Here is a 12,594-nt window from a genome sequence, read left to right on the forward strand (position 1 = left end):
ATCTTCTTCTGATTGCAGAACTTTCAAACGACAAGAGGTGCATATGCACATCTTTTAGGTTGCAATCTGTGATCCCAGGAGACATAACAAGCTCATACCTCCTGGAATGGCGGATTGTTCAACAATCTTCTTCTGATTGCAGAACTTTCAAACGACCTCACGAAGAAATTCTAATCGATATCCTTTTCTATTGACTTATATTTGTGAATCATGACGTTAAAATCTTACGTTAAAATTCTCTACTTTATAAATCAGTTCATTTCTGCTTAAAGCATATTAATAAAGTTGTTCTTCAGATTAATGTTAGTAAGCCGGCGCTAGCAAATAATCTTTGCATCTTTATTATGCTTATTAGTATGAAAGATTTAACATATAATTCGCCAAAGTTTAAAGCCTTATGACGAAACTTACCAAAAACATCTTCTTCCAGCAAGATCCGCCTATACTCCCACATTTGTCTCTACAGCTCTCACTTTGTCAGATTGTCAAAAGATTTATATGTCAAAGCTCAAAACTTAATGACGAAACTTACCAAAAACATCTTCTTCCAGCAAGATCCGCCTATACCCCCACATTTGTCTCTACAACTCGCACTTTGTCAGATTGTCAAAAGTGTTGTGCATGAAAATTCGGTTCACTTCACTTCTGACAAAAGTGACAAGTTTACATGGCAAAAATATATAGGGTATTTTTTTTTAAAAGTAGTTATCTTTATATATAAAAATAAAACTTTTGATATATTTGAGTAAATGATTTATTAATTTATTTATTTATTTTTTTTAAATCAAATCATATAAATATATATATATATAATAGTGAAATAGAACAAGAGATTATTATTGATGATAATTTATCTAGAACAAGAGATAAAAGTTTAGATAAATTAATAAAATTAGTGTGGAATCAGACAAATTTCGGGTTGTTTGGGAAGGAATTGTTGGCTATGATGTACTGATTCATGATCAGTACATCATAGCCAACAATTCCGTATACAAAGTTCAAAAACTTGGGTGCAATCAGAACTGATTGCACCCAAGTTTTTGAACTTTCTCGAGGGAATGAAAGGGTAAGAGGTATACATTATGAATATATACCTCTTACCCTTCCATTCCCTCTCTGACAGCGGGAAACTTTGTCTGAATGTTAAACTATTCAGACAAAGTTTCCCGCTGTTTGCGAAGGAATTGTTGGCTATGATGTACTGATTCATGATCAGTACATCATAGCCAACAATTCCGTATACAAAGTTCAAAAACTTGGGTGCAATCAGTTCTGATTGCACCCAAGTTTTTGAACTTTCTCGAGGGAATGAAAGGGTAAGAGGTATACATTATGAATATATACCTCTTACCCTTCCATTCCCTCTCTGACAGCGGGAAACTTTGTCTGAATGTTAAACTATTCAGACAAAGTTTCCCGCTGTTTGCGAAGGAATTGTTGGCTATGATGTACTGATTCATGATCAGTACATCATAGCCAACAATTCCGTATACAAAGTTCAAAAACTTGGGTGCAATCAGAACTGATTGCACCCAAGTTTTTGAACTTTCTCGAGGGAATGAAAGGGTAAGAGGTATACATTATGAATATATACCTCTTACCCTCTAATTCCCTCCCTGACAGCGGGAAACTTTGTCTGAATGTTAAACTATTCAGACAAAGTTTCCCGCTGTTTGCGAAGGAATTGTTGGCTATGATGTACTGATTCATGATCAGTACATCATAGCCAACAATTCCGTATACAAAGTTCAAAAACTTGGGTGCAATCAGAACTGATTGCACCCAAGTTTTTGAACTTTCTCGAGGAATGAAAGGGTAAGAGGTATACATTATGAATATATACCTCTTACCCTTCCATTCCCTCTCTGACAGCGGGAAACTTTGTCTGAATGTTAAACTATTCAGACAAAGTTTCCCGCTGTTTGCGAAGGAATTGTTGGCTATGATGTACTGATTCATGATCAGTACATCATAGCCAACAATTCCGTATACAAAGTTCAAAAACTTGGGTGCAATCAGAACTGATTGCACCCAAGTTTTTGAACTTTCTCGAGGGAATGAAAGGGTAAGAGGTATACATTATGAATATATACCTCTTACCCTTCCATTCCCTCTCTGACAGCGGGAAACTTTGTCTGAATGTTAAACTATTCAGACAAAGTTTCCCGCTGTTTGCGAAGGAATTGTTGGCTATGATGTACTGATTCATGATCAGTACATCATAGCCAACAATTCCGTATACAAAGTTCAATTTTCATATTTCATGTATGTAACTCTCTAAAACTATAAATCTGATTTTCATTTGGCAGATCCACTTCTTGTCTTTCCATTTTTTTGAATCAATTTATACAAATAAACTTATAAAACACAAAATTATTATTTTATAATATAATTCTTAGATAATACATCCGATATGTAAAGTGTCAAAAATGAAGTGAACCGAATTTTCATGCATTACAGTGCAGCCATTTTAAGATAAGTGAAAGTCTTACCCGACCCAGGTGGTGCAATTAGACCTGTTATACCATTCTGAGCAAATAAGAACTTGTCATGTATAGGCTTTATCTGAGCATTTTCTAACTTCACCTTGTTCTTGTTTAAAACATTCTCAAATTTCTTGTCAATGTCAGCAAACTTTTTTTCTAACATATTTTTAGAAAAATTAAAATTTTTATCTTTTTGAAAATGTCTAGCGATTTCGCTATCTATATTCGAGACAAACTTTTCGACAGCAAAACATCTGTCGACCATAAAATCTTACATAGTGTAAACAAGAAAGGTGAATTTGTTCTAAAGTTCTGTTTCTGGGAATATGACAAGAACCATAAAACATTAAGCAGAGCAGTCTTAAAATTTGTCAATGACAGACTTGTTGACAGAGATGACACCGATTGGAAAGATGAAGTCCAACAAAAGTTCTTAGAATGCAAAGAAGACACATGCGCTGTTCTTGAAGATGAAATAGAAAACAGAATAGATGAGCTATTACAGGACAAAGAACTTTTACAGAAATATGGTTCTGAGAAATTTGACATAACTCCACCAGAAAAGAAGAAGAAAGGAAAGAAAGAGAAAAAAGTAGAAGAAGAGAAGAAAGAACCTGAACCAGAGAAAAAGAAATTTGACATGTAAAAATAAAATTTTATTTTTAGAACATTTCTGGGTCAATGTCAATGTTCTCTTCCTCTTTAGGAGCAAACACTGGCTTAGACTCTAAAATCTTTTTACCCAATTTACCTTGAACTTCAACTATCTTAGACTCATAATATTCATAGTCGTCTGCTTTCTTTGGTTCATAAGGTATAACAAGTTTGTATGCTTTGCCTTCTTTAAGGTTTGAAAACCTTCTGTCAAAACTTTCTTTGACTGCTAACAAACCTTCTATGTCTAAGTCTTCAAATTTCGCACCATTTTTAGTCACAATAGCAAACTTAACTGGTTCGATGTTCCAAACTTTGCTGAATGAAGACTTTTCAAAATGGTAGAAGTAAACATTCAAATATGTGAATGGGTCTAGTTCTTCTTTAAGTCCTGACATGTACTTGTTTACTGAGATGAATTTCGTCATCTTTTCTATCGGATAAAAAATATTTTTTTTTTAAAACGTTTTAAAATGGTATGCCATATAGCTTCTTGAATTTGTTAAGAAGTATTCGAACGTGTTTTCCATCTGTATCTCTAGTGTTTACATAAGCATAGCCTGCCTTAGTAAAATATACTTGTAATTTTCTATAGTTTACGCCGGTATAAAAGTAGAAAGAGTCTTGTTCTTCGCTATAGTAGTAAAACTCAAACGTATGCTTACCATAGTCTGTAATTTCAATTGTTTCATCTTCTAGTTCGTCGACAAATTCGAATACTATATCTCCAAATTTGCCTTTGTTCTTATTGTTTTCAGAACGAGTAACCCAACGCAAGTTTTCAAGTCTATTGTCGTTTCTTATATGGTTTATATGGTCTACAAAAGGTAAATTGTTAGAGTTCGGTATAAAATGAGTTGCAATGACAACATGTTTTAAATAGTTTTTCCCACCCATCTTCATCATAGCATATCCGTCATTTCCCTCCCATCCGCTTAAAACTCTTTTTGTCTTTTTGTTTCTGACTTCAAATGACTCACAACAGTGAATTTCATATTTCTCATCTAACAAACAAGTTTCCCAACGGTCTTCTCCAACAAACTCAGCGTACATTTCAAATAAAATAAAAAAATACTGTTTTTAAAATTTACTCAGAAAAATTTTTCTTTGTATATACGCCGTTCTGAACTTCGAAAAGATTTTTGACATTTGCCAAGAATGTACGTTTAGAAGCTGTCATATAACCATATTCTTGACAATATTGTTTATATTCATCGTACAATGACCTTTCATCTAATGACACAAAGTTAGTCTCATCTATAAACAGTTCATATACACTCTTGTTTGCTTCTAACAATGTTTGTCTTTCTTCGGTATGTGGAATTTGTCTTGGATTGAACTTAGAAATATCTAATGTCATGAAATATGAGAACAAGTGGTTGTAAAAGTCAGATGTCAAAGTTTCTGCTAAGTCGTCAAAATATTCTGTATCTTGCATATGAGCTTCTGACGTTCTGACAACTACATATCTTCTGTCAGAACTTTCTAACTTCATCGGAACGGCGTTGTTTGAAACCATAATGAAGTTTGCAACATTTTCACAAACTCTTTGGTCTTTATATTTTCTTTCAACAACTCCAACTTTGTCTGTTATAAGACTCTTCAAAGCATCTGAGTTCAAAACTTTTGTTGTATCTATACTTTGAAGTTCATTGCAAACTATAAGTTTCATATTCTCAATTGAAGAGTTAAATTTACCGCAGATGTTTTCTAAGTTTGTCATATTCGGATTCGAATAGCCCTCTAACAGTTTGCATAAGATATCTGTAAAGAAAGTGTTCTTACCAGTTCCTTGTTTTCCAATTATGATGAGAGCAGTTTCATTTTTAGCACTTGGATGTTGTAAGATATTTGCAAACCAACATAAGATATACTCATAGACTCTTTCGTTTCCATTGCATATAATTTCTTTGACATGGTCTAACCAAGCTTCTATAATATTTTCTTTCCATTCTACTTGTTCGTATTTATATCCAGTGAAGATAGAATAGAAGTTTGGAGAAGGTGTATAGAACTTTATACCTCGAACTGAAAAATCTTCTAACTTTGACAATAAGATATCCCAAGCATCTAACATCTTCATGCCAACTTGTACGACTTTTATTTTCTTAAGTTTCTGTTTACATTCTTGTTCTGAAACTATTGTTGCTTTAGGTTTGTTAAAGACAACATCCCATTCTTTCATGACATAACATTCTGGGGCAGAGTCAACATAAATGACTAAACGTTTCAAATTCTCGACTGCTTTGTTATAGTCTCGAAATGGACACATATTTCTGAATGCTTGGAAGTCATAAAAATCTGAAACATCTATTCTGTACATTTTTATAAGAATAAAAAAAATATTTTTTTTATTCTTGAGCTATTTGTTGTTCTTGAGCTATTTGTTGTTGAAGTTGTTCTTGTAATACAATACTTTCACCGGTTGCATCTTCCAATTCGAAACTTTCTGCCGTCATTGACAAATACATAGGACATAAAAGTTTTACAGGAACAAAGTTTGCGTCAACTAAGGTTAAGTTTATGTTTGCTAAAGTGTTTGAGTTTACTAAAGCTGAAAACTCTGCATTCGAATGAACAATAGGCAAACCAGCAGAGAAAGTATTGTTTATACGCATGAGTATCTTTTGGTCATAGTAGTTTCTGTCAACATTCGAATAGCACTTTGAACCTAAGTTTGAAACAATATATAAAATAGGTGTACTTAAAGTCAATGGAACAGACATTCCTTGTATGACACCTTTTCCTGTTATAGGAAACTGTTGGTAGTAAAAACCAGAAATAAGTTTTGTATTATAGCTCATATCGTTTATAGTAAACTCAGTCGGACATCCAAACATAATGAAACCTGCTCTAGTTGCAGCACATGTTACATCCGTCCTTAAAGTATTAAATAAGTCAACAAAACCTGTTGGTGGTATATCTGAGTAAGTATCTTCAAAGAAGTATTTTTTACCATTCACAACAACAAAGTCTTCTGGTGTCAAAAGAGCAAAACAGGCTTTAGTCGTCATCGTGTTTAAGGTCAGTTTACAATATCGTCCTTGAGGACTTTGTAAGTTTGTTGTTATAGAATTATATGACTCAGGGTTTTTAGTCGTAATAGTATAAACCACTATGTCTTCTGCCATTTACTTAGCAAACAAACTTTAATGAAATGTTGTGGTCGTCAAATATTTTTATGACGTCTGGGAAACTATACTTTAAGTTCAACGTTTCACCTCCTTTCATAACGTATATCTTGTCAATGACATTATATGAAACACCACAGCAAGCAATGTCGGGTTCTATTTCTTTGATTTTATATCGTCTGCCTCTGTCAAAAGTTTCAATAGTTCTTTCAAGACTTCATGAGGTGCAATGACATATGAGTTCACTTTTACAGGGTTGTGTTCGACCAAGTTTAACATTATACTTAAAGCTTGACAAATCTTCTCCTGAGTTGAAGTTTGTCTTTCAGTTGTTGGTAGTCGTTTCGAATATCTGCAACAGAACTTAAGTCTCTGCTAACTTCAGGATATGTTGGTTGTTCTTTTACAGGAACAATTGTTATACCATCTTCGTCCTCGTATGGTTTCCCCACTTCAACATCTCTGTCTTTGACATTGACAACAACACTTTGACTGTTTGTTTGAGTTGGTGAATTTAACTTCACATCTGCCACCGCCATTAAAACTTTTGAAACACTCACGCTTCTATTTTTCGGAAATGACATTTTACTTAGAATAAAAAGATGGACGTATTCGAGTATCTCTTCGAATTGAAGCAGAACAAAAGTTTACACACACAAACAATACAAATACATTGACAGAATAGTTCTTTATACAAACAATGGAAAATGTTATAGAATAGCAGTCTTTGCTGAACCAAAATATTTTCATAAAGCAAAGAAAGTTGGTATAACTGAAATGGTGAAAGTTCTTGAAGCAGACAAAAATATAACAACAAAACTTACAGATATTTCTAAAGGTAAGTTTATAATACAATATTATGTCAAAACTGGCGTACTGTCAATATTTGACGGAGAGAGTCAGTTCAAGAACAACTTACTGACCTGCTGCCAAAATCTGCTCGATGGAAGCTGTCGTTATGCCAATCTGAGGAGCCCCAGCAGGTTTCATCGAACGAATCTTCAAAAGAGCATCTTCCGTGAAAAGTGCTATTGGTTTTGTAAACTTCTTTGCTTTCAATTCATCTGGACCGTCTCTGTCACCAGTATATTGTATTTGTACAGTACCAACAGTTGAAATACCACCCATAAAGTCTTCTGAGTCAGCAAATGGAATGCCAAGCCAAAAGTTTGAACGGTCTCCATTTGTATATTGAGTTTTTTGACCTCCTGTATGAGTCCATACTTTCACATATGGCATAATAGAACTTTGCATTTCAGGGTTAATGGTTGTTGTGAAGTTGTTGTTAAAGTTCATAGCATCTAATGTCAAGTTGTATGACCTCATATCCTCAACTGTAGAATATTCTTCTCTTGGATAATATTTGCCATCTATGTTTATATGATATTTAATACCAGGGTTGTAGAAACAAGAATAGTCATTTATAGTTCGTCTGAACAGTACAAACATAGTATCTGCATGTTTCATTGCAGTTGTTAAGGCAATATCTGTTCTTGCACCTGGGTCAGCACTTTGGTTTCCAACTTCAACCTGCAAAGTCTTTGACAGATATTTGGTGTATAGGGAACATAAGTGGAACTGCAATATATTTGGCAGCTAAAGCATTTGAAATATCTGGGTCCAACATATAGACTGCAAGTCTGCTTTCTATTCTCTTGCATTCAAACTTTTCGCATGTAAACTTAACTGGGTCCCAAGCAGTTCCAGCAGCATTGAAATAATAGTTTACTTCAGTGTTGAGGTTTGAGAAACCAAAGTCTAAGTCAACTTTGTCTTTGCAAAAGTCGGCGAATGACATTTTATTTGTTCCCACTACTTCTGTAATAGTGAATGGGTCTTGTGTTGGTGCAATGACTAAGTTATTTTTGCTTGGAGTAAGTTCGATAGAAATTTTCCTGCCCAGTTTGGCAAGTATCTTAAAAACCTGAAGATGAGGAAAGATGACAAAGGAACTCTAAGTTTCAGTTTTACTTTAGTGGCAGCATTTCCATCTGAACCAGAAAGGTTAACATAAACTCTGGAACGTTAGGGTCAAGTCTTCTTATTTTCTCAATAGTTGCATACTGGTCTGTTTTTTCTAGCTTGTGGTTGTACTGAGTTTTCTCAAAGCGAACCATTCATAGTTTTGCCCATGTTACTGTTTGAACTAAGTCAGAGTTAGAATATATCTTATATCCCATGAAAAACTTCTGGAGCATATTGGTATCCGACATAGAAAATTCCATTGCAACCTTTCTTGTCAGACAACTTGGCAGAAGGTTTTATTTCAATGTCTTGTCCACGTATAAGAAAGAGTTGTCAATAGAAATTATATGAAACCTGTCGCAAGCAATATCTACTGTTTGTTGAAGAACCTTCTCCAAACTCACCTACGTTTCCATAAGAAACAGCAGTTGTATATTCGTAAGTTCCAGGAACTATTTCTGACCTTCTAATGGCATTGTCGCATTCGTTATACCATTCGGAAACATTTCCATTCATAGCATCCAAAACTGTTGGCGTTATATTCTGAGCGGCCGTACATTTCATATGGGTAAAATATAGAATAGTTGGGTTTATATGTCATAATAGAACCCACGTGGACCAAGCTTTACTTTCTTCCTGACTGAGTTTTTAACTCTTCTTTTTCCTTCATTGCCCTCTGCTTCAAGTTGTTGCATCTTTGCCTCATGTTCATCTAGTATGTTGCAAATTTTCCATGCCCTTTTTGCCTTTTGGCTCTGGTCGCCCATCTCAGGTAACCTATATCCTAGAAAGAGTTTGTCATAGTCTGTATTTGAGTCTTCGCGTATTGTTTGCATGACTCTTTCCTGAGTTTCCGGTTCAAGCTCTTCAAACAGTGCCTGTCCATATGGAATATGCTCGTTTCCAAATATATGTTTTTGTAGCCATTCTGGTTTTCTTTCCATGTTACCAACTATATCTTTTGTGAATGGGAAAGCTTTTACCCAATCTTTCAGTCTTGCGTCGTTTTTTCTGTAGTTGGTTTTATTTTGTCAAGGAACATGTTTTTCAATACTAACATTTCATTTGGTACTGTCAATTTGAGTTTTCTTAAATATTCATCCCTTCTCAGTTCATTGTCTGCAAAGTAAGTTTTTATGACATTTTGCAAACTTTCATTTGCAAGGTTCATGTACAATAGGTTCTCTTCCTTCTCTCTCCCTAACTGTCTTTCTAAACTCTTCACCAAATTACCATCTCTATGGTTCTGTGTAGTTCTTTGAGATAAATGTTCTAGAACGTCAGGTGTTTAATATTCCATCAGCCATGTTCATTTCATACTGGTCCAAAATATCTGCATGTTTCATATCTTTCAATGGCATTAAAGCCGCGCTGAAAATACCAGCTATATCTGGTTCACCATTGACTTCCATTGCGTCTACAACTTCTTGGAATTGTGGTTGTAAGTTTATGAACCACCTATCCGGGTTAGCTTTATGACCCCATCTCATTGTAGTTCCATCGTCTGCAGAAACAAAAGTAGGTTTGTTTCCATCTTGGTTAGGTTCTGAATGAACTTTAAACAATGTTTCATTTCTATATGTTTTCTTGAAATTTAACCTTTTATTTTCACCGAGTTCATCCGAAGATTGAACGTTAAATGCTCGTAAGTAAAAAGGGTTGTTGTATTTGTGTACATTTTCTTTCAGTACTTCCATTCTATGCTGAATATTTTCATCTGGTGTTGGAGTCTTTTGTATGTCGGCGAACATTTTTCGATATTCTTCTACTATGTCAGCCGAATTTTTTTTAGACTCTTGGAAATATTCCATATTCTCCGCATACTCTTGTTGAGGGTCAAGAATTTTCGGCTGTTCCAAATCTTCATCTAGTTCTGTGAGGTTAGTTTCCAAAGGAGGGACTTGTTCGTTTCCTTCAGGCTCTTCTAGCTGTTGTTGCTGAACTATTTCTTCCATGTCTGGTTGTATCTGAACTAGTTCTTCCTGTGGAGTTTCTTGTACCTCATCTGCTGGCATTTCATATATTCCGAGACCGTTTTCAACAATTTCCCTATCTACGTCATCCGCATTCATAAGCTTTTGTTCTTTCGTTCCGTCTCTATTTTTTACGCGTTTCATGACGAAAGTTGAATTGTCATTTAGCTCTGACATCAAATATCTCGGAGTAAATTCATCCATGTCATTTGGATGATATGCTATTAAATCATATCCCTTAGCGAGCTTGTATTTTCCAGGTTTGAGATTATATCCGTTTTGGTGCTGAGCCATAAAGCTAAATAGGTTCGGGTCAGTATTTCCATCCTTGAACTTTCTAATAGCTTCTTTATATCTGTCACTAAAGTCAACAGTATCTGGGAAACCACACTCTTCTTTAAGCATTTTTAAGAATTCTTGGTTTCCTTGTTCTCTACTTCTTTTATGTCCTTGCTCTGTTTGTGGTTGTTGTTGTGCAGGGTTTTGAACTGTTGGTTGCTGTGCTGGGTTTTGAACTGTTGGTTGCTGTGCTGGTTGTTGTGTTGGTTGTTGTGCTGGTTGTGGAGGTGGTTGTTGTGCTGGTTGTTGTGCATGCCTGTGTCTGTGTCCATGTGACGATGTAAATGTTCTAGGTAGTCCTGGTGCAGGTGCTTCTCTTGGAGGGTTTGGTGGTATATAAGTTCCACCAGCTGGCACATATGTTCCATCTGCAGCGTAATGTCCTACCTGACTTTTCGTTTTTAAGAAAGCATTTACTAGGTCTGTTTTGGTCTGTTGTAACTCTTTTTCTTGACTTTCCACAACAGTTGCTCTAACGGAGTCATAGGCACTTTGAACTGCCTGTCTCGTTGCTGCATCTGTTATTTTCGTCATATTTTGTGCTACTTCTCTTAACTCGTTGTCGAAACCTTCAGACTTCAGTTTCTTTCCAGATGAGAAGTCGTTCACTAGTTTCACCTTACTATGAAGAGCTTCGAAGGCGTTCTTAAAGTCAGCCTTCATTAAAGCTTCATTTGAACTGTCTTCATCCGCTTGTATTTTTGTCCTTATTGACCCTATAAGTTGGGCTGCTTTGGCGTTGGCTTGGGCATCTAACCAGTCATTATTAGCTTTTATATATTCTGCGCTTTTCATTGCCTTTTGCATGGCTGCGTCGTTATTTTTACTTTCTTGTGCTAAGTTTTCATACTGTACGGTTTGGTTTTGCAACTGTAAAAGTTTTTCTGCCTTTACATTTGCTTCAACTTCCTTTTTATACTCATCGCTATCCATATATGTCTTCAGGGCTTTTTGTTTTATCTCTTCATCTTTCAGTATTTTATATCGAGTAGTATGGTTTTTCAAATTTACAACATCTTGTTCCATTTTTGCTACTTCTGCTGCTTTTTCTGACACTTTTTTCGCATATTCCTCTGTACTTAGTTCTTTCAGTTGTTCTTCTTTCTTCTTTTTCTCTACGTTTAACTCATTGAGTTTCTTTGTGTGTCTGTCATATTCTAGTTTCTTTTCGTTTTCACTTATTTGTTTCTGTATGTCTATGTTTGACTTTTTGACATCTGCTATTTGATTTTTGAGTGAACTCAAATTCATTTGACTTTGAGGGTTATAGGCTGTTCCGTCTGCAGCTCCACCATAGCCTGCCATTTTCGCTAAAAGTGCCGCTCTTAAACCTCCACTCTGTGCACCAACAACTCGGTTTAAAAGCATAGGATTGCTTGACATTTGTTGCAACATAGTGGGGTCATTCATAATTTGTTGTTGCAACTGTTGTTGTGGTGTCAGTTTTACTATTGGATGTTTCAATGCTCTCTTCCTCTTACGTATATTCTTACGTAGCTTACGTGGCATTTTAAGTGAAGTTAAAAAGCGGTTTTTGACAGATGTTTATTGTGACTTCTTCGTAAAGACTTTATTGTGACTTCTTCGTAAAGACTTTGTTGAGATTTCTTCGTAAAGACTTTGTTGAGATTTCTTCGTAAATGACCCAAAAATATATTTTAGGTGAAGAGGTGAGATTTCACCTCTTTTTTCACCTCATTTCTCACCTCTTGAATTTTCATGAATTTCTTCGTAAAGACTTTGTTAAGACTTCTTCATCTAATTTCTCATGAACTTTCTTGTCTATGTTTTGTTGAGATTTCTTCGTAAAGACTTTGTTGAGATTTCTTCGTAAAGACTTTGTCAAGATTTCATCGTAAAGACTTTGTTGAGATTTCTTCGTAAATGACCTAGTAGTATTTTTTGGTGTAAATTTCATGAAAATTCAAGAGGGTGAAAAATTAGGTGAAAAAACAGGTGAAATCTCACCTCTTCACCTAAACATTATTTTTGGTGTAAAATTCATGAAAATTCACGAGGTGAAAAATTAGGTGAAAAAACAGGTGA

The 12,594-nt window shown here is 35.0% G+C and overlaps 5 protein-coding genes and 1 pseudogene across 6 annotated transcripts, besides 3 other annotated features; 1 reads left to right on the plus strand and 5 right to left on the minus strand.

Moving 5' to 3' along the window:
• The first annotated feature begins 903 nt into the window (after window positions 1-903).
• Window positions 904-2,251: a mobile genetic element.
• A 434-nt stretch (window positions 2,252-2,685) lies between these two features.
• Window positions 2,686-3,132, plus strand: TVAGG3_0205750 (uncharacterized protein; the record flags this gene model as incomplete). Its single annotated transcript, XM_001321957.1, has 1 exon — window positions 2,686-3,132. The coding sequence occupies one exon, from the start codon at window positions 2,686-2,688 to the stop codon at window positions 3,130-3,132; it is 447 nt and encodes a 148-aa protein (XP_001321992.1).
• Window positions 3,133-3,148: 16 nt separating this feature from the next.
• Window positions 3,149-8,740: a mobile genetic element.
• Window positions 4,228-5,463, minus strand: TVAGG3_0205770 (uncharacterized protein; the record flags this gene model as incomplete). Its single annotated transcript, XM_051226458.1, has 1 exon — window positions 4,228-5,463. The coding sequence occupies one exon, from the start codon at window positions 5,461-5,463 to the stop codon at window positions 4,228-4,230; it is 1,236 nt and encodes a 411-aa protein (XP_051111444.1).
• TVAGG3_0205780 (uncharacterized protein) lies at window positions 5,492-5,866 on the minus strand (the record flags this gene model as incomplete). The annotated part of the gene is made up of 1 exon (XM_051226459.1): window positions 5,492-5,866. The coding sequence occupies one exon, from the start codon at window positions 5,864-5,866 to the stop codon at window positions 5,492-5,494; it is 375 nt and encodes a 124-aa protein (XP_051111445.1).
• On the minus strand, window positions 7,195-7,898 carry TVAGG3_0205790 (annotated as a pseudogene). The gene has a single exon. A coding segment is annotated over exon 1 (704 nt).
• Window positions 8,741-8,826: 86 nt separating the features above from the next.
• TVAGG3_0205810 (protein of unknown function, DUF4106 family) lies at window positions 8,827-9,072 on the minus strand (the record flags this gene model as incomplete). The annotated part of the gene is made up of 1 exon (XM_051226460.1): window positions 8,827-9,072. The coding sequence occupies one exon, from the start codon at window positions 9,070-9,072 to the stop codon at window positions 8,827-8,829; it is 246 nt and encodes an 81-aa protein (XP_051111446.1).
• Window positions 8,827-9,072: a mobile genetic element.
• A 681-nt stretch (window positions 9,073-9,753) lies between these two features.
• TVAGG3_0205820 (protein of unknown function, DUF4106 family) lies at window positions 9,754-11,355 on the minus strand (the record flags this gene model as incomplete). The annotated part of the gene is made up of 1 exon (XM_051226461.1): window positions 9,754-11,355. A coding segment is annotated over one exon (1,602 nt), but the record flags the coding sequence as incomplete, so codon positions are not given.
• Window positions 11,356-12,594: the final 1,239 nt, after the last annotated feature.

Source organism: Trichomonas vaginalis, chromosome IV (genome assembly GCF_026262505.1).
Source record: "Trichomonas vaginalis G3 chromosome IV, whole genome shotgun sequence".
In the NCBI taxonomy this organism is placed as follows: Eukaryota; Parabasalia; order Trichomonadida; family Trichomonadidae; genus Trichomonas; species Trichomonas vaginalis.